At 67.2% G+C, this 18,074-nt stretch overlaps 2 protein-coding genes across 5 annotated transcripts; both read right to left on the bottom strand.

Moving 5' to 3' along the window:
* Positions 1-801: 801 nt before the first annotated feature.
* On the bottom strand, positions 802-3,261 carry TNNI2 (troponin I2, fast skeletal type; the record flags this gene model as incomplete). Its single annotated transcript, XM_074372979.1, has 8 exons — positions 802-1,016; positions 1,173-1,349; positions 1,449-1,538; positions 1,662-1,790; positions 1,876-1,917; positions 2,384-2,390; positions 2,594-2,623; positions 3,230-3,261. Coding segments are annotated over 8 exons (603 nt in total), but the record flags the coding sequence as incomplete, so codon positions are not given.
* A 1,357-nt stretch (positions 3,262-4,618) lies between these two features.
* On the bottom strand, positions 4,619-13,099 carry SYT8 (synaptotagmin 8). Of its 4 annotated transcripts, none has more exons than XM_074371398.1 (9): positions 9,789-13,096; positions 6,801-6,910; positions 6,502-6,701; positions 6,004-6,102; positions 5,701-5,868; positions 5,464-5,631; positions 5,277-5,382; positions 5,046-5,179; positions 4,619-4,960 (listed from the first exon to the last, which is right to left on the bottom strand). In XM_074371398.1, exons 1-9 carry the CDS (start codon positions 10,103-10,105, stop codon positions 4,712-4,714), a joined length of 1,551 nt encoding a protein of 516 aa, XP_074227499.1. In that variant the 5' UTR covers positions 10,106-13,096; the 3' UTR covers positions 4,619-4,711. The 4 variants fall into 4 exon arrangements, with proteins under 4 accessions (XP_074227499.1, XP_074227500.1, XP_074227497.1 ...); XM_074371399.1 differs by having other exon boundaries at positions 6,532-6,701; positions 9,789-13,093; XM_074371396.1 differs by having other exon boundaries at positions 5,464-5,868; positions 9,789-13,099.
* Between the last annotated feature and the right edge of the window lie 4,975 nt (positions 13,100-18,074).

Genomic DNA, 18,074 nt, shown 5'->3' with positions numbered 1-18,074 from the left:
CGCTCGCCAAGGCCGGAAGGGCAGGCTGACGTCTGTCCCTTGAGGCTCAAGGCTGAAGGCGGCTGCCCTCCTGTCTCTGGCCCCGGCACATCAGTCGCTGGGCCCTCCGGAGGGCAAGGGCAGGGCAGACAGCTACTCCATCACACGCCGAGGCCTGGCCTCCCGGGGGTCCCCAGCAAAGATCTAGCGCGGGACCTTGGCGGGCCCCTGCATCATCCCTCACAAGAGAGGCTTGCTGTGACAGCCCGTCTGGGCCTGTCGGGGACATTGCCCCTTGATGTCTGATGGGGGCCAGGGCCAAGGGCGGAGCAGAAAGGAGATGCAAAGTCCGCCTCTCTGCTGGGCTCGGCATGCCGCCTGGGTGGCCTGCCATCTGTCCTTGGACCCCAGCCCGGTGTGCCCCGTCCCACTGGCACAAGACCCCGGGAGGGTCGTCTGATCTGGAACTGCCCCGCATGCGCCTGTGGAAGGCTGGGGTCCAGGGAGGAGCAGCCTGGGAGAAAGGGGGCACCCTGTGCCCCAAGGACAGGGTCTCTGGGCCTGGGGGTGGACCTTCATGGTGACTGTGACAACAAACATGGCCGAGGTGAACATCTGACGCGGCCGGGCCGCCCATGTCCAGGCCTGCAGGGTCTGACCACCGACACCAGCAGGCAGCCCTGGAAGGAACCCCCACAAGCCCAGGAGGGGACCCCCCCAGCCCCTACCCGCGGCCACCCCGCACGGCCTCGAGGGGCCTTCCCAGGGCTGCCTGTGGGCCCTGAGGCTGGGGCAGGGCTGGACCAGACCAGACCAGAGCAGTCACGGGGGTTGGAATCCTTTATTGCCCACAGGCCTGGGCGTCCAGGCGGGGCCCTGGGAGCTGGGAGCCCTGGGCGGCGTGCAGGCGGCGTGGGGGCTGCGAGGGGGCGGCGAGTGGCCTAGGACTCCGACTCAAACATCTTCTTGCGGCCCTCCATGCCCGACTTCTCCTCGATGTTCTTCCTCCAGTCACCCACGTCGCGCAGGTCCCGCTCCTGCAGTGGGGCCGGGAGACAGGGCTCGGCTCCCTCCCCAGGAAGCCAGAGCCCCATCCACTGCCAGCCTCAGCTTCCCCTCTGAATGGGGTCCCAGAGCCCGCCCTGCAGACCCACCCCCGAGCCTGAGCCAGACCGACGCGGCGGGGCGCCCACCTTCTCGGTGTCCTCCTTCTTGACCTGCTTCAGGTTGGCCCGCAGGTCCATGCACACCTTGTGCTTGGAGCCCAGCAGCGCCTTGAGCATGGCGTCGGCAGACATGCGCACCCTTCTCAGGGGGGGCCTCTTGAACTTGCCTCTCAGGTCGAACAGCTTCTGGTTCATGTCCTCCAGCTGCGGGAGGGAGACGGCAGGGGCCAGCCCTGGTGGGTCCCCGGTCCCGGCAGCGGGGGCCCGCCCCACCTCACCTGGGCCCTCCCGCGGCCCCCTCACCTCCTTGGTGCTCTTTTGCAGCTTCACCTCCATGTCATACTTTTCCTCCTCAGCCGCGTCGATCTTGGAGTGCAGCTGTTTGCAGAGCTCCTGGGGGCCGTGGGTGGGTGGGTGGGCGGGCGTCTGTCCCCCCGCCCCCCACTGGGGCCTCCACCCGCCCCGAACCCCCTCTTGCCCTCTTGACCAGGGCGGCTGGCGGGGCGCACCCGGTACCTGCACCTCGGCCATGGGCCCAGGGATGCTCAGCGTAGGGCAGTGCTCAGACAGGTAGTTCTGCTTCTCCGCCTCCCGGCGGCTCTCCTCCTTCTCCAGCTCCGTGGCTGCGATCTGGAGCATGACACTCTGGGGGGCGGAGGGACAGGTGGTGAGGGATTGTGGCAGGCCCGCCCCGCAGACCCCCAGGCGGCCCTCCCCGCGCCGCACCTACCTTCAGGTGCTGTCTCCGGGCCGTGATGGCCCTGTGGCGCTTCTGCAGGGCAGAGGAGAAGAGGCAGAGTCAGGGCCAGCCTGGGGCTCCCCAGCCACCCACATCCTTTCTCGCTCGTCTGCCTCGCCGAGGGGGTCCTGCCCAAGGAGGAGGCCAGGCCCAGGCTGTGGTGCTGCGTGCTGACCCTTGGCAGGTGGCCCTTCGGGTGGGGAGGAGAGGCTGTGCTTCAGAGGCAGAGAGGGGCTGGGGGGATGCAGGGCCCAGGAGGTGGGGGGTGCGGTCTTCAGAAAGAAGAAGCCATTCCCCGGGGACCAGGTCGCAGCCTCGCTTCCGCTGCTTCGTGAGGCGCCAGGCCGCCACTTCCTCTGTCGACTGTCTCGGTGGGCGGGGTGGGGCACCTGCGAGGGGCGAGGGGAGGCCTGGGGCAGCCTCGAAACTCTGACCTCTGACTTATCCTGAGTGGGGGGCCCCGTTCCCTCAGTGCTCCACCCCCAGCACACGTACTCACCTCCTCACTGTCCCATGAGGGCAGGCGGTGGAGCGGGGGAGAGAAGAGAGGTTAGGGCCATGCGATGGGGCCACGTGGTGGGCAGGCGGGCGAGGGGCCGGAGGTGAGTGGGGGGGGGAGGGGAGGGAGATGCAGTGACCCTTGCCCGGGGGGGCGGGGTCAGGGAGTGGTGGGCTGCAGCAGGGGCAGCAGGCTTGGGGCTACACTTACTCCCCCATCGTGAGGTCCTGGGCTTCGAGCCTGTGGGAGAGAGAGGTGAGGGCTGTTAGGGCCGCTGCCCTCCTGCCCTGGACGCCGGCCGTCGGGGGCTGCAGGGCCTCGTGCTAGCCCAGCCCTCCGGCAGGCAGCCCCGCCCGCCCCCAAGCCCGACCTCCTTGGAGGGTGATGTCTTGGAATTCCCCCAGGGAGGGGGGGACATAAGAGGAGAAAGTGTTCCCAAAATGTCCCCGGCGGGCCTGGAGCCACGGCAGCTGTCCCTGAGGGAGGGCGGGTCTGGCCAGCACAGGTGGCTGCCAGAGCCACCAGTTATTTTTAGCTCTGCTCCTTCAGTTTTGAGCCCAAGTGCATACAAGAACCTGCCCCCAAGTCGGGCCCAGGGTCCCTCAACCCATAAAGTCCCCTTCACGTGTCCCACAGCGAGAGCTGGCCATCAGGGTGCTGCCTGGAACACTGGCCCCACCCCAGCCCGCCTCCGGATGCGTCTCCCTCCAGCCCCCTGCTCAGCAGACGCCACCCCCCAGAGAGGCTGCAGGCGACGGCCCCCTCCCCAGGCTCCGCCCTGGGAAGTCCTCCTGCAAGCTGTCCTGCGGCCCTGTCCCCGGCCTCGGCCAGCCGGGCCGGCCTCACCTTGCGTCTGGGCAGCAGTGCTGGGAGCGAGGTCAGGCCGGCAGCGGCGAGCTGGGCTGGTGGGCCCAGGGGAGGGTATAAAAGGCCTCCCCCAGGCTGGGCCCCCGCTCAGAAAGGGCATGGAGCCCTCCTCAGACCAATGGGGGCGCAGGGACCTCCCCACCTGCCCAGGCCGCCTGCCGGCCCAGCCTCGTGCTGCTGTCCAGGCCAAGAAGTCTTGGGGCGGGTGGTGCCGAGGTTGGGTTGCTCGTTGCTCTATTTAGGGCTCAGTGACGACTTCGAGATGCCGCCCTGGTTCTTGCAAGGAGCTTGAGGACAGTGTGAGGTCACTCCAGTCGGCCCCACCTGTCTTGAGTCAGGGTCCACACTGTGGTTTCCCCACAGGCTCCCGGGCCCCTGGGGACGGCAGGCGCCTCTCACTGGGCTGACTGTCCCCTTTAGCCCGGTGGGCACCTCAGGCACCAGCTGGCCACATTCCCCCTCTTCTCCAAGCTGGCCTGGGACCAGGCAGGACCCCCAAACACAACCTCTGGAGCCTACAGCAGTGGCCAGGGGCCTCCGTGTTGGAGACTGCCCTCCCCGGGTGTGATCCCGGCTTCCCGCCCCGAGCAGGATGGGGGGCGTCCTAGATGGATGGACGGACGTGCAGTTTTGCCTGGAACGCCCTGCCCGTGGGCCGGTTCCCTGCATGGCTCAGAACACGTCCTTCAACCCCAGGATTTCAGCGCCACCCACCTGGGAACCTCTCCCTGACCCGAGGGGGCCTGGGGCCCGCCTGGCTGCCTGGGCAGGCCCGGCACTGCCCTTCTCACCCCGGCCCAGGGCCCGCGCCCCCCGCCCAGGGCCCCCGCCCAGCAGAGGCATCCGGAGAACCATGACTTGGCGTCCTCCAAGCTGGGGGTGCAAGGCCCCAGCCCGGCCAGCTTCTCGGGGGCCGTGGGGAGGGTCAGGGAGCGCTAAAGCCGTCCAGATGTGCGGGGATTAGAGCCGCTTTCCGGGCCAGGCTGAGCCCCCAAAGGCCCAGTGCGGCTTCCGAAGGCGTCTACTGCCCCCTGCTGCTCGCGAGGGGGAGGCCCCACAGCCACCAGCCCAAGGGTTTGGGGGGCCTGTAGGGGGCTGGGGTCCCCTCCTTCCACTATCACCACACCCAAAGTGTCCCAGTTGCCCACGGTGTCCGCATGGGGCCGCCCCCTGACTCTCCAGCTCCCCCTCTCCCGGTATCGTCCCCGTGGGGACTGGGGGGGGGGCCCTTCACCTTCACTCGGGACTCAGGCATGGTCAGGGGCCTCAGGGACTGGCCGAGTCTGGAGAGCCCCTCTCCCTGTCCTTGGCGATGGCAGGGGAGCCCTGACCCTAGCGTGCCGGCGGGCTCAGGAAGGACACACGATGGCAGCGGGAGGAGGAGTTTATTGCTGTGGGACCCCGGCCCAGCCTGCACAGAGGCCCAGGCCCATCCCAGGGGACAGAGGCCCGGGGCTGCTTTCAGGAGCCAGGCAAGGGCAGGCGCCAGCGGGGCTGCAAGGCCAAGGCCCGGTCCACCTCCCTGGCCGGCTGCAGGCGGTGCCACTGCACAACGGGCCGCCGGGCGTGGGCCAACATGTCCGCCCAGTGCTGCAGGGGCTGACCAGAGGCCCGGGCACCGAGCACAACCTTGCCCACGGGCTCAGGCCGGAACTGCGGGCCCCGGGCCCAGACGGCCAGCACCAGGTCCACGCTCTGGGGAGAGGCAGGCTGAGGTGTGACGGAGGAGAAGAGAGGCAGCAGTCAGTCTGGCCCTCAGTGAGGTCCCGCCCGCCCCCTCCTCCAGGCAGCCCACCTGGATCTGGCTGAAGGGCACGGGGAAGGTGAAGGCTTCATTGAAGTAAGGGGCGGCCGTGCCCTTCCTGGCTGATGTCTTCCTCTTCTTCCACTTCCTCTGCTTCAGCAGGAGCTGGACCTTCACGTAGGGCTCTGGGCAAGCGAAAGCGGTCAGAGGGTGTCGCCGGTCCGAGGGCTGGGCACAGGCTTCCTCCCTCCATCAGCGCGGAGGGGCAGCTCTGGCTCTCACCTGCCAGCCCTGGGCTCAGGCCTCGGGCCTCCAGCACGACCACGGTCAGCCGGCCCGAGCCGGGCACGTACCGGAGCGAGAAGCACAGCTCCCCCACCTGCTCAGGCTGCGGGCGGCAGGAGGGGCCTCAGTTTCCCCGCCGGCACCCCGGGCAGGATGGGGCTGAAGCCCGGCTCGGCATCCTCACCTCAGCAGCGCCGGGCGGGCCCAGCTGGAGCCAGAGCTCCAGGACGTGCTGCAGGTCCACGGCGCCCAGCGGCAGGCTGAGCTCGGCCAGCGGCTGGTGCTGGGAGAGGCTCCTGCCGTCCAGCACCTGCACCCGCAGGGCAGTCTGGGGCAGCTCATCCGGCGGGACCTGCGGGCAGGGGTGTGAGCCGGCCCCGCCACCCAGCCCGGGCCCCCAGCCCGCGGACCCCAGACTCACGTGGAAGCAGCAGGTCTCGTCAAACACCAGGCAGAGTGTGCTGCGGTGCACCTTCGTCTCATGGCTGCGCCCGGACAGGGGAGAGAGGCTGACGCGGGCATAGGGGTCCGCCGTGGCCCGCGGGCCTCCAGGTCTCAGGTCAGCCGCTTGCCTGAGGCCCACCTTGATCTAGGAGCCAGCAGTGCTTCATCCACGGGCCTCTCCCTCTTCAGCCCCGCACGTCCCAGCACCCAGTGCTCACCCTGCCCAGCTCACCCTCCCGAAACCTGCAGATCCCGTGGGCCCACAAAGTGGGCCCCTCACCTCCTGGCTTCCAAAGTCGTATTCCAGAGAGAGCTGCAGGCACCCCCACTGCTGGGGTCCTCCAGGGCCGGACTCCACGTTGTCCACATCTGGCTGAACCTGAGTCACGTCACAGGGACTGGTGACATGAGCTGCTGGGAATGTGGCCCCCTCAGACCCCTGGGCCTCCGGGCAGCAGGTCTGTGACGGGTCAAACCACGTCCCTCCAGGCCAGGCCACCAGAAGGGCTCACGCCTTAGCTCAGCTCTGCGAGACGGGCTGCAACTGCCCCGATCCACCTCGCACACCGCCGCCTTCCTTCAGAACCTCTGCAGCTCCCTGCGGCCCCAGCCCTGCGGCTGGCCCTCCAGGACCTCGTGGTCCTGCCTCCCTCCCCTTTGTTCATCGTCTGAGCTGCCTGCGGGAGGGCCCCCCCGCCTCTGCTCTGGGTAGACCAGACCATCCTGGGGGCTAAGATCTCCCTCCAGCCTGGACCTTGAGTTGCCCTATGGGACTGACCCAGATGGGAGCTGGGTGCACCCTCCTCACCAGGTGGGTGGTGGTGGTGCCACAGGCCCTGCCCAGACCCACAGCCTTCTTGTCTCTGGGCTTCTTCCTGTGGCGGCCGCGGCGGCGGCAGCAGCAGGAGGCACAGAGGAGGCAAGAAACCAGAAGGACGCCAGCCAGGACGGTGGCGGCAACGAGTGCCCAGCGGGACCCTGTGGGGGCGCAGAGGGTCCTAAGATGCCCCTGTGGGCAGCAGCACCCCTACCCAGCTGGGCCATCTCTGTGCCCCTCCCAGAGGCCCTGAAACTCACAAGGGATCCTGGTGATGAGGTCTGGAATGAGTCCAGGGCCAGCCGAGGTGCCCACTGGGGCCGGGACACTGTAGGGGTCTGGGGGGTGCCCCATCTCCACACGCTGCCAGCTTGGAGCAGATGGCCAGGGCGGCCAGGTCACTTGAGAGGAAGACCCCTCGGGCCCCTGCCCACCATCCCATCTGCCCAGCAGCGGCCAGCTCTGGGTCTGTGTGAGCAAAGAGGCAGCCTGGGGTGGCCAGGGGCAAGGGTTCTGAGTGGAGCCAAGGGGAGGGAGGTGCTGGGCCTTGGGCAAAGTGCTGGCTTAGCTGTCGCAGGCCCGGCCTCCTGGCCACCTCCCCCAGCCCCCAGCCTAGCCAAGCAGGCTAGGCCTGGGCAGCCGGGGTCCTGCCCTCCCTGGTCCTCACCACAGAGCCTTCTCCTCCAGGAAGCTCCCTCCTTCATGGCCTTTCTCCCTGGACCCTGGGCACTCCTGGGGTTTGCTGCTTTGGGTCCTATCCCTGCCCCTGAACTCAGGCCCCCTATAGTTTGCCAGTGGTACGTATGGGTCACATTTACACATGTGGGTCACCGGCCCTGGGGTGGCTGGGGAGCTTGGGGATGTGGGTTCTGAGGGGTTGGGGTTCTGCTAGGGTCATGAGGGCGGGCAGGTGGCGGGAGGAGTCACGGTGGGAGCTGGTCTGGGCGAGTCCGGGCTGAAGGTGCATTCCTGGAGCAGGGCCGGCTGGGTGCCTGGGGAGGAGGGCGCGGTGGGGGCAGGCAGAGGCAGGGTGTAGCTGGGAGCCGCCAGAACATTCCTGCCCACCTACCTGCCCTGCCCCCCTCAGCGGCTGGCTCATGGGTGGGAAGGAGGGTGGGGCTGGCGCAGCCTATCTGCAGGGGCCCAAGGAGGACACAGTGGTGGGCTGTCTCTTCCCACCCATGGCAAGGACTGTGACCCCAGGCCCATGGGCGAGTCTCCCTGGCACGCTGCCTCCTGGTGCCCCCTCCTCTGGGGAGCACGGGCAGCCAAGAGTCCCTGTCTCTCCAACCTGGGGCCTCCCCATCTTTGTCCACAAGAGCTGCCACTTCCCTGGCCTCTGGGACCAAGCCCAGCCCACCCTCTCCAGGAATAATGGGGCGTCCGGGATGGTATCCCCTCACCTCTGCACCCCTGCCCACCACGGTGCCGAGTGTGGGGGGAGGCAGAAGGGAGTCCGCTGTGATTCCGCAGATGACGCCCACGGCAGCCGCGCACCCTCCCGGCACAGCCCCCCTCACGGCCCTCAGGAGGGGCTGCAGCTCACAGGGGGCGCCCGGGCCCCCCCACCGGGGCTGTGCACATGCTGTCCCTGCGAGGTCTCTGGGAATTAAACCCAGGAGGGAACGTGGAGGCAGCTATGCGCCAGGCCTCGCGCTGGCTTTAATGCCTGCCGCTGCCGACTTGAGTTTCTGGCCATTTTTGAACAGGAGGCTGCACATGTCCTGCACAGGCCCTGCAGTTTCAGGATCGGGTCCTGCCTGGGGCCCCCATGGTGGAGTGCGGGGCTTTCCCGGAGCTGCCCGCCCTCCCGCCTCCACGTCCTGCCGGGACACTCGGAGGTCCCGGCAGAGTGCCCCTGGTGGCGGCTGATGGCACGGGCTGGCCCGAGAGCTGAGGGTCCCCAGGCAGAGTCAGAGAGTCCTGGCCCCGGGGGTGGGACTTAAAGCCAACCTTTACTTGTTGGAATGTCAGAGCCTTTGTGTGTTCTGGAATTAAAACAACTTCCTTTGAGATTCGTATGGTTGAAAGCGGGGAGTCAGCTGCCAGCACAGAACTTACATCTGTGTGTGCGTGTGAGAGCCTACATGCGTGTGTACACCTGTATGATCGTGTGCGTGCAGGTGTATGTGCATGCGTACACGTGCTTGCACGCGCCTCTCCCTGCATGCCTGCTTGGCTGGCACCCTTATCTCCAACTTGCCTGGGGCAGGGTGGGCGTTGAGTCACAGGCATTTGGTTCTTGGCAAATCCGCCAGGATTGCCTGGCCAGCCTGGAAGAGGCTGAGCCTCAGAACCACAGCAGGGCCTGGAAGCCAGCCTAAGAGAACCCAGAGTCCCTGGGCACACCAGCCACAAGCAACGGGGGACCCTAGGCCTGGGGAGGTGCCAGGTCCCTCAGGACAGCCAGGTCCCCGTGGTGGGGAAGCTGCAGGCTGGTGCGCGGCCACCAGGTGGCACCATCTGCTCCACTGGACCCAGCTTGGCCATGGACCTGCCTTCAGGCTGGGTGGGGGAGGCTTCTAGGAAAAGTTCACAGGAGCCCCAAACCGGCAGGTGCCCCGGGGGTGGCCCTCCCGGCCCTGTGGGGGCTGCCTGGTTCTCCCTCTCCCCAGGTCATGCCTCTGGAAGCCCTCCTTGCCTGGGCTGCCTCTGGGCAGGACCTTCCTTGGCCTCCCTCAGAAAGCAGGGAGTTCCTCCTGGGGTCCCTCCCCTGTGGCCCAGCTGGGGGACATCCTCTCTAGACGCTAAGGCTATTTTTCCCCAGAAAGGCAGGCAGGCACCCTTCTTGATTGGAGTCCGGGTCCCAGCCACCTCCTCAGGGCTCCCTCCGGGGCTGCCCCGCAGGACAGCCTCCTCCTCACCGCCTCCCCACACGGGCGCAGGCCGGTTCATTCCTGCTGCTGCCATGTTTGCCCCTGCTGCCCCAGGCCCTCCCAGGCCCATCCCCGTCCTGCGGCATGAGCCCCACCTCCTCCAGGAAGCCCTCCCTGGTCGTTCCCGGCCCTCAGAACTGCCTGCAGCTGTGAATGCCAGCCGGGAATGCCAGCTCTCCCAGGGAAAGGGCCCTCCCTGTCGGCCTGGGGCCAGGCACCCAGGAAAGCTGTGCTAACTGACCCCTTCCACCTTTGGTCTAGCTGCAACTTTTTATGCTTCAATGGGACCAGGCTTCTGTGGGCCCCCCTCCCAAAGAGCAAGCTCCCCCAGTGTTGGGGGTGGCGGCCCCCCTAGGTGTCGCACGCTCTCACCTGATACCTGCGCTTCCTGGGGCCCGCCCCGCCTCCGCTCCGACCCTGGGCCCTGGAGGGTGGTGTTCTGAGCCTTCGGCCGGAGCCTGTCTTTCCTGGGCCTCTAGTGACTGGGAAATTCTTGTTGGTTTTGGGGGAAGGGGAGTGGGAGGCAGGGCTTCGGGGAGCCCCACCTCAGGGCCGGAACTACTGGGCCTCAGGAGATGGGGAACTCCCTTGGGAGAAGGGTCCCTCCGGAGACCCACAGGCTGGACATCTGAGCCCGGGGCCACCTGCAAGGGCCCCCAGAGGCTTTGCAAGAGGAGGTGCTGGCCCATCTGGGGTGACCTTCGGGTGGGGCAGCGGGAGGGAGGCCAGGCCGGACTTGGTTCGTAAACGTTCTACCCACCAAGGAGGGTGCCCGAGTCACAGGGACGTCTGGGTTTGCAGGGGGGTGGCTTTCCGGTGCTGCCAGAACCGAGCTCAGGGAGGCCTGTGCCCAGCAGGGTGAGCTGCCATGCGCGGGATGGGCAGGCCGGCCACACGGCGTTCTCCCTGGGCCACTACCCGGCCTGCATGGCCCTGCTGCTGCCCGGCTTCTGGAGCCCAGGCAAGCCTCTGGAGGTCATTCTGTCCATGCCTCAGCCCCGCAGCTGGTGGAGCCAATGGGTGGAAGTCCTGCTCTGGTCTACCCTCAGCACCTCTTGCTTTAGCCAGGCCAGCAGGGCCTGTAATCTGAGTTCCTCTCTGCTCTGGCCAGTTCATCTGGTCCAGCCACTCCGGGTCCGGCCGCTCCCCTGGGCCCAGCTCTGAGGGACCCTCCCAGGTCAGGGTGTCTCTCCAAACCCACTATCAGCCGGCGCCAGACGTAGAGATGGTTAATACTTAGCCAGTCCGCAGGACTTCCGGGAGACCGGACCAGGGCCTGAGGCTGCTCTGGGGACACGGCAAATGGGATGTGTGCCCATGCTGGTCACGCATGGCTCCAGGGGCACATGGGGTGTGCATGTCCCTTTGGGCCCACGTTCTCCTGTCCAAAGCCTGGGTCCTCTGCCAGGCCCACCCAGTGGTGAGGGCCAGGAGCTGCAACTGCAGCATCCTAGAGGGGCAGGGGAGGCACCCGGGCTGCAGGGGCAAGATGTGTGGGTGGACGGGATGTGGGCACACACTCGGCGGAGCCGGATCGCATTTGCCCCGCGAACACTTTCTGCAGCCCGACTGTGTAAGGCCTTTGTGCCTTTCCCAGGGTCCGGGCGCCTCCGTGGCAAGACGGGCGTCTGAGGTTCAGGGCAGGAAGGAGAAAACCAAAGAGAGCTGGCAGCCCCAGGCCAGCCCCGCAGCTCCCGAGACGGCGGCTAGGCAGCCAAGGGCCACATGGAGGCCCTGGCGGGGCTCCTGGATGGAGACGCTTCCTCTGAGGTTCCCTAGGGAATGCGGAAGGTCGGAACTCACGGCAGTCACCGGCTGCGGGGAGCCGGGCGCTGCTGGCGAGGAACCGGGAGGCATGCCTGGACAGCACACGTGCACCCTGCCAGCACTGCCACGCTGCCGGCACCCCGCTCGGCTGGGCACCCTGTTCAGCTGTGCTCAAGGCAAGGATGAGCGGGCGCCGAGCTCACCCCGTCCTTGTGGATTGGGGAGCCCCGTGCCCATTCACTGGCTCCCAGCCTGTGTGGGCCGCAGGCTGACCCCGCCCACTTCACCTGGGAGCCTGCACCCCACGCTGTGCCCCTCCCTGAGTGTCGGCACAGCGAAGCTGGTTCCTTGAACATCTCCATCTTCTAGGAGCCTGTGCGTGGTGCTATGTGTCTGGTCTCCATGGGATGGGAGCCCCAACTCTTGGAGTATCCGGGCAAGTTACACCCTGTCTGCCTGGAGGCCGAGGGGACACACGCCCCGTCACCTGACTGCACGTACAGTGTGTATCCACTCACAAGCACCCGGCCAAAGAGCCCGGCTTCTCTGCGACCCAGGCATCGGGGTCTCTCCTGGGGCCGCCTGTGCCCCCTCCCCATTGATCGCATCTCGCACGGGTCTCTGGGACCCTGTTGGCCAGAGCCTGGTTCCCCTGCAGCTTTGGGGGGCCCCTCTCACCTTCTCCTGGGGTATCTATTCATCAGGGCACCCCTGCTGTCAGAACATCTTTCCCCAACTCCTGCGAACACCCAGGGACACACCTGTGCATCTGAGTCACCAGGCAGCCTTCTCCCCTCATTCCCGAGGCCCTGGGGCTGAGCTCCCCATAGTCTGGGGGGACTCTCTGCTCTGTGGCTGCCTGGTTCCTGGAAAGCCTGGGCCCATCGGTTGGGCCCCTGGGTGCCTGGACCCCACCCCCGACACACCTCACGTGAGCCTGAGTGCCAGGCCAGGCCAGCGGCCTCGCTCCTGGGCTTCGGGCGCCCTGTGCCCGTCCGTGCTCTCCACCTGCATGTGTCCCGCTCGTTCTGGTCTCGGGCTCTGTGTGCCTCACTCGTGTGCCAGGCTGCCTGCCCTCCCCACAGTCAGGTGTCCGGGACGCGCACCCAGGCTTCCCGAGAGCGGACCCCACCCTAGACATGTCTGGGTCCTGTTCCCATTAGTGGAGAGTCTGGGTCCTGGACCCCAGTCTGTGGGAGAGCTGAGTTGTCCGGCCCACATCACCTCAAGATCGACAGCCTGGACGCGCCTCGGTCACTGAGTCCTCGCAGACTCTGATCTTGGGGCCCTGGGGCCTGCACCCCACTCTCTGGAGAACAGGGTGGCTTCGATGCCATCCCTCTCAGCCTTTCTGTCACCTTGACGTACACTGGTCAGGCTGAGGGGCCCAGGAGCCGGCGCCTCCGGGGTGGGGCGCCAGGGCCACACGGACCCAGCAGTCCAAGCGTCTGGGAGCCTGGTGAGACTGGCTGCCTCCTGCCACTCGTGTGGGGGTCTGAGCGCCCAGTCTCAGAATCTCGGCAGGTGCGGCCGGCGCCCACACCGGAGTCCTGAGCGACGTGTATCTGGACCCCTAGCCGGCCCGAGGAGCCTTCCCTGTCTCTGCTCCCTGCTCGCCTGAGGCTGATGGACCTAACCTCGTTCCCCTCGAAAGACGGGGCCAGGCACCTGTCACCCTGAGTCTCTGCTGCAGGCCCAGGCGCCTTGTTCCCCACCCTCCGGGGCTGGCTGCAGCCTCACCCTCTCCATGTGAAGCCCCAGGTGCAGAAACCACTGGCTCGCGTCGCAAGGCTCTGGTCCACGGTTTTCTGAGCCTGTCCCCCACTCCTCTGATCATCTCGGTGGCAAGGACTTCAAACGTCAACCTGACGGGTCCCCTGCCCCCCAGTTCCCAGGGCCTCTGGGCGGTCCACCGCCATCATCTGGGCGTCGGTGCACCCCACCCATTGCAGTGCTGGGCGACGTGTACCCTCATCCACATTTGTCGCCTGAATCTCCCGTTCATCAGGGGCTTGGGCAGCCTAACGCCTCACTACCTGCCTCTCACGTAGGCTCACATCCCAGGTCTCGGGCCCCCGGTGGCTGCTTCCAAGTTCCGCTGCGTGTTTGGATACCCGGTGCCCATTCATGGGCGTCTGGGCCTCTGTGAGCCCATTCATCGTGGTCCCGGTGTCTCTGTGCCCTATTCATGCGTGGCTCTGGGCAGGCGTCGCCCCGTGCGCCCGCATCTTCAAGGCAGTCTGGGCTTTGTCGCCCCTGTTCCAGGAACAGCCGCCGGGCAGCCAGCGGGCGCACTCTGGGGTCTGGCTGGAAGCCAGCACATACCCCGGTGTTGCCGGCACCAGCAGCGAGTGGGGAGCAGGGCTGGGACGACCACGGAGGGGAATGGGGACCCTTGGTTTGGGATCATGCGGTCAACGCCTTCCCCACATGGTGAGTCCCTGGACGGCCTGCCAGCGGGGGCAGCTGCGCATTCCAGGCCTCTCCTCCACACAGACGTGTCCTGCCCAGGCTGCCCCGCAGCCCACCCTTGCCCCCGGGGCCGCCTGGCCAAGAGGGTGGGGGCGACCTGGCTGCAAGATGGGCCACGTTGTCCCGGGCTGCAGGATGGGGTTCCAGGGTCCCAGGCCAGAGTCAGGAGCAGAGGTGGCTGGAGGGGAGCAATGCCTCTGGTGGCCGCAGAGCCCTGCCCCCTGCCACGACCCAGGCCAGAGGGCTGGCTGGCCACCTCCCTGCCTCGGTGCTCCAGGACCCCTTCCCCATCGGCCTCTGGTTGGGGGTGGCTCCACTGTCGCCCCACTCCTGTCAGGAGTGTGAAGGGGGTGCACACGACCCCTGCCTGCCCAGAGGGTCCTGGGTGTCGGTGAGCTGCCCCAGCTTCCCGGAAATCTCACCTTCCAGGGCCCCTGCACGCAGGGCCTGGTCCATCTTGAAGGTGGGAGGGGGCCCCGCGGGTTCTCTGGTCCAGGCTCTCAGGGCGGGGGCTGCTTTGTCTTCTCCGGGTGGGCCTGCCCAGCGGGGCCCCCCTCAGGACCTGGAGGTCCAAGTGTTCCCCAGGTTGGAGGGCCGGCTCCCCTCCCCCACTGTGGTCCTTGCCTGTCCTGCTGGCTAGGGGCCTGGGGCTGCCGGTGCCCTGCCCCTCCCCGCTCAGCCGGGGCTCAGGGCCTGGCCTCCAGCCCTCTTCCGACCCTGACCCTCCCCAGGCGCCCCAGGTCTGTGGTGGGTGCCCCTGGGTTTCTGGCAAGAGGCCCTTTCAAAGCAGGCCTGGGGGGGTGGCTGGGTGGGCCATGCCAAACCCAGCTCGGCAGGCACCGTGGGTTCCGGCCACCAACAGCCAGCCAGTCTCTGCTGGGCCCTGACAGGGCCCCCTGCTCTGTCTGAGGTGACTGAGGTGAGCTCTGGACGGCTCGGGATCTGTCCCTACAACTGCCTTCTGAGACCTTTCTCAGTCACCCAGGTGGTCCCCCATGGCAGCGGGGGCCAGGGAGAACTGACTGGCCCATCAGCACCTCTGCCGAGGAGGCCGGGGCAGTGGGTCCAGGGCCCAGGTGGCCGGGTGGCCCTGGCAGGGCCACAATCAGTCAGGTCCCAACCTCCCCTGCTGTCCGCGGTCTGCCCCTGGAAGTCGCCCAACCCCCTGCTCCCGCCTGACCCCGGGCTGCCTCCCCGCCAGCCCGGCCTGGCTCTGCCCACTGCCTGCCCGCCCTGGCCCCGTGCCCTGGCAGGCGTGTGGGCACCCACTTCCGCACCCAGGCCTCTCCCTGGGTCCCTGTCCGCACGGTCACAGGTCTGACCCGCCTTCTCCCAGTGGGGGGTCCTGGGACCCCTGACTTTCCAGAACTCTCCACCCTGGTGTCCTCCCCAAAGAACTGCCATGATGGGACCCTCGTCCTGGATAAAAGACCCCCTCCCCGGGGATCCAGTCTGTGCAGAAACCTCAGAACTCAGGCCCCTTCCGTGCAGCTCTGCACCCTGGCCCCCCCCACCAACGAACAAGCTGTGGGCAGGGCGCACGGGGCCCCAGGACAGCCGGGCCTTCCGGGTAAGGGCTGCTGTTTCCTGATCTCCGGCCTTTCCCAGTCGCCGCCCAGAGGGTCCCCGTCAAGGGATCAAAGGCCACTGACGGGGTCACCTGCGCTGCTGGCACAGAGGATAAGGGAACCAGGGAGGCACAGGGGCACCACCCAGGGCCTGGGGACGGCCAGCACCATCCAGTGGGATGCAAAGGCCACCATCCCAAGGCGGAGGGAGAGGTGGCAGCCCTGGGGGAGCAGGGAAGGGGGTGAGGTGGAGAGTGACCAGCTGGGCCGGAGCTGTAAGGACGGGCGATGGGCGGGATGAAGGCAGAGGGGTGGGCGCAGGGCAGCTCAAGGGCCGAGTGGGAGGGGAGCGCGGGCCTCAGGCTGCCCGCAGACCCCGGCCAGAGGATGCTGAGCAGCCCCTCTCCTGGGTTATGAGGCAGCAGCGCGCCCAGCCGAGGGGCCTCAGGGACGGCAGGCTCCTCCAGGACACGCGGGGACTCCCCTCATCTGCGTGCGTGGGCCGTGCACACACCCACACACGTGCACGCTTCCTCTCCCGGTCGACGCCACACTGCTGGGCCAGCGTGTCCTCTGCCTCGCCATCCCCCTCACTGTCTCAGCCTCACCTGTGTGGGAGGAAAAAGGGGTCTTGGTCCCACAACAGCCACCGGCTCCCACACACCCTCACTGCCCCGCTGGACAGTCACACAGACCTTGCGGGCCCTGCCTCTGCCCTGGGAGCAGACAGCCTCGGGCAGGGCACGAGTGGACCCTGGCCGGGCTGCCCAGAACTTCCCTGCAGGGCTCGGGCCGCCTCCACCCCTGCTCCTAATCACTGGGCCCCAAGCGGGGGCGTGGGGTCCAACGTGGCCAGCACCTGGTCCAGAACAGCCTTGTGCAGCAGGTGGGGAAGAGGTGGCACGCTCCTCTCCTGGGTGCCCGCTGCACAGCCCCACCCGGCCAGCAGCCTAGCTCTCCACCACTCTCCTCCAGCCAGCACGGCGTGTGCCCACCACCCCCAACACCCCCAGCAGGCCCAAGGAGGCAGGAAGTGAAACTCCAGGGGGGCTGTGTCCCCAGGACACAGAGAAGTGGGGGAGGGGAGAGGCGTCAGCCCCCTCCCCACCGGGAGACCCGGCCAGCGCCCTCCAAGGCCACCCCTGCCGGTCCCTGTGCCAGCAGTGCGGGGTGACGGCAGGGCCCCAGCCACAGCAGGCAAGCAAGGTGCTCTCGCACCTTCAGCCGGCGAGGCCCTGGGATCTTTACCCAGCAAGGTTACGGGGGACCCGGGGCTTGAGGCACCGCATCCCAGTGGCGCAAGCCTCCTGGAGAGCTGCCCGGCGGCTGCACCTACACAAGGAGCGCCCAGACTGGCAGGGTCCTCGTGGGCGAGCATCCGTGCCCGCCCCCAGGATGGACTCAGGGAAGTGCACCCTTGCTCGTCCCTCAGGCCTAATGTCTCCAACAGCTTCCCTGGCTGCAGGAAGTGGGCCCTGGGAAGTCCCTGGGTCAGGGCGACATGAGGTCAGAGATGGGAGGGAGGAAGGAAGAGAGAAGGAGGGAGGGAGGGAAGGAGGAAAGGAGAGAAGAATGGCAAAATGGGCAGATGGAGGATGGCTGGGTAGGTGGGTGGCTGGGTGGGTGGGTGGGTACGTGGCTGGGTGACTGTGGAGGTGGGTGGCTGGGTGGGTGGGTGAGGGAGGGATGGGGGATCAGCAGAGGATGGAGGAGGGATGGACAAGACACGCATGCACAAGGGTAGGTGCTGACTGACTGACAGGGCCCAGAGAGCAGGGTGGAACTGGCAGAGGCGATGACTCAGGCAGGCACACGCCCCGTGGTGCGTGTGGACGTGCAGTGCCGAGAACAGCCCCCACCGCTGCTCTCTCACCCGTTTTGTGGTTCAGCTCGACCAGGCCGCTGGGTCTGAATTTCGACTGTGGGGGGCACTTCCGAGCTGGAGCCAGTGCGTGGAGTTCAGCTCCCGGCTTCAGAAGCTGGCCCTCACCTCCTCGGGGCGCCGCAGGTCCCCGTCACACGAGCCCGTCCGCAGGCTGTTGGCACACGGTGGCCCTCCCCAGGCCCCAGCGTCCTCGCGGTGGCGCGCCAGCCCTTAGCCGCACCTGCTGCCAGTGCCAAGCCCGGGCCCCTTCCCACGAGGGCTGGGGCCCGGGGGGCGGCAGGGGGCCCGGGGGGTGGCAGGAGGCCCGCTCAGCACAGTCGGTTTCCAAGGCCGGCATTTCTCCAGCGTTTTGCTTGTGCGAATTCTTCTCTAAGGACGCGTGTGTCGCAGACGTGGGACAGGGAAGGCAGAGGAGGCACGGAGACGCCGACCACGGCGCATGTGCCCACATAGAGGTACCATTTATGTGCACGTCTCACTAGGGACTCACGAATTTGAGCACATTGTTTAAATGCGTTTTGTTCACGTAGCCATTCTTGTTGCTGCGCAGCAGTCACCACAAGCCTCAGGGTTTGAAAATCACACACCTTTGTCGCCTTGCCCTCCTGTGGGTCAGAAGTCCATCTGTAATTCATGACTCCACTCAGCCCTCTGCTCGGGCCTCCCGGAGTGGAGGTGCAGGTGTGTGCTGGGCGGAGCTGCCGCCTGGAGGCTGGGCTGGAGAAGGTACCCCCAGCTGGTGACAAAGTGCGTTTCCATGCTGGCCTCTTCCTCAAAGCATGCCCCCAGGGAGAGCCTCTGTGTCCCTGAGCCTCAGCTCCAGGGACAGCCCGGACCCTCTCAGAAAGGGCTTGCCTGATCAGGTCAGGCCCACCAGGAAATGCTGCCCTCGATGACCTCAAAAGCCCTCGGTTACCCTCGAAAGTCCTTGGCTCCTGTATGTTGGTCAGAAGCAAGTCGCAGACC

Source organism: Camelus bactrianus, chromosome 10 (assembly GCF_048773025.1).
Source record: "Camelus bactrianus isolate YW-2024 breed Bactrian camel chromosome 10, ASM4877302v1, whole genome shotgun sequence".
Taxonomy (NCBI): Eukaryota; Metazoa; Chordata; class Mammalia; order Artiodactyla; family Camelidae; genus Camelus; species Camelus bactrianus.
The sequence above is the reverse complement of the archived record's forward strand: the minus strand, read 5'-3'. Positions and strand labels throughout refer to the sequence as shown.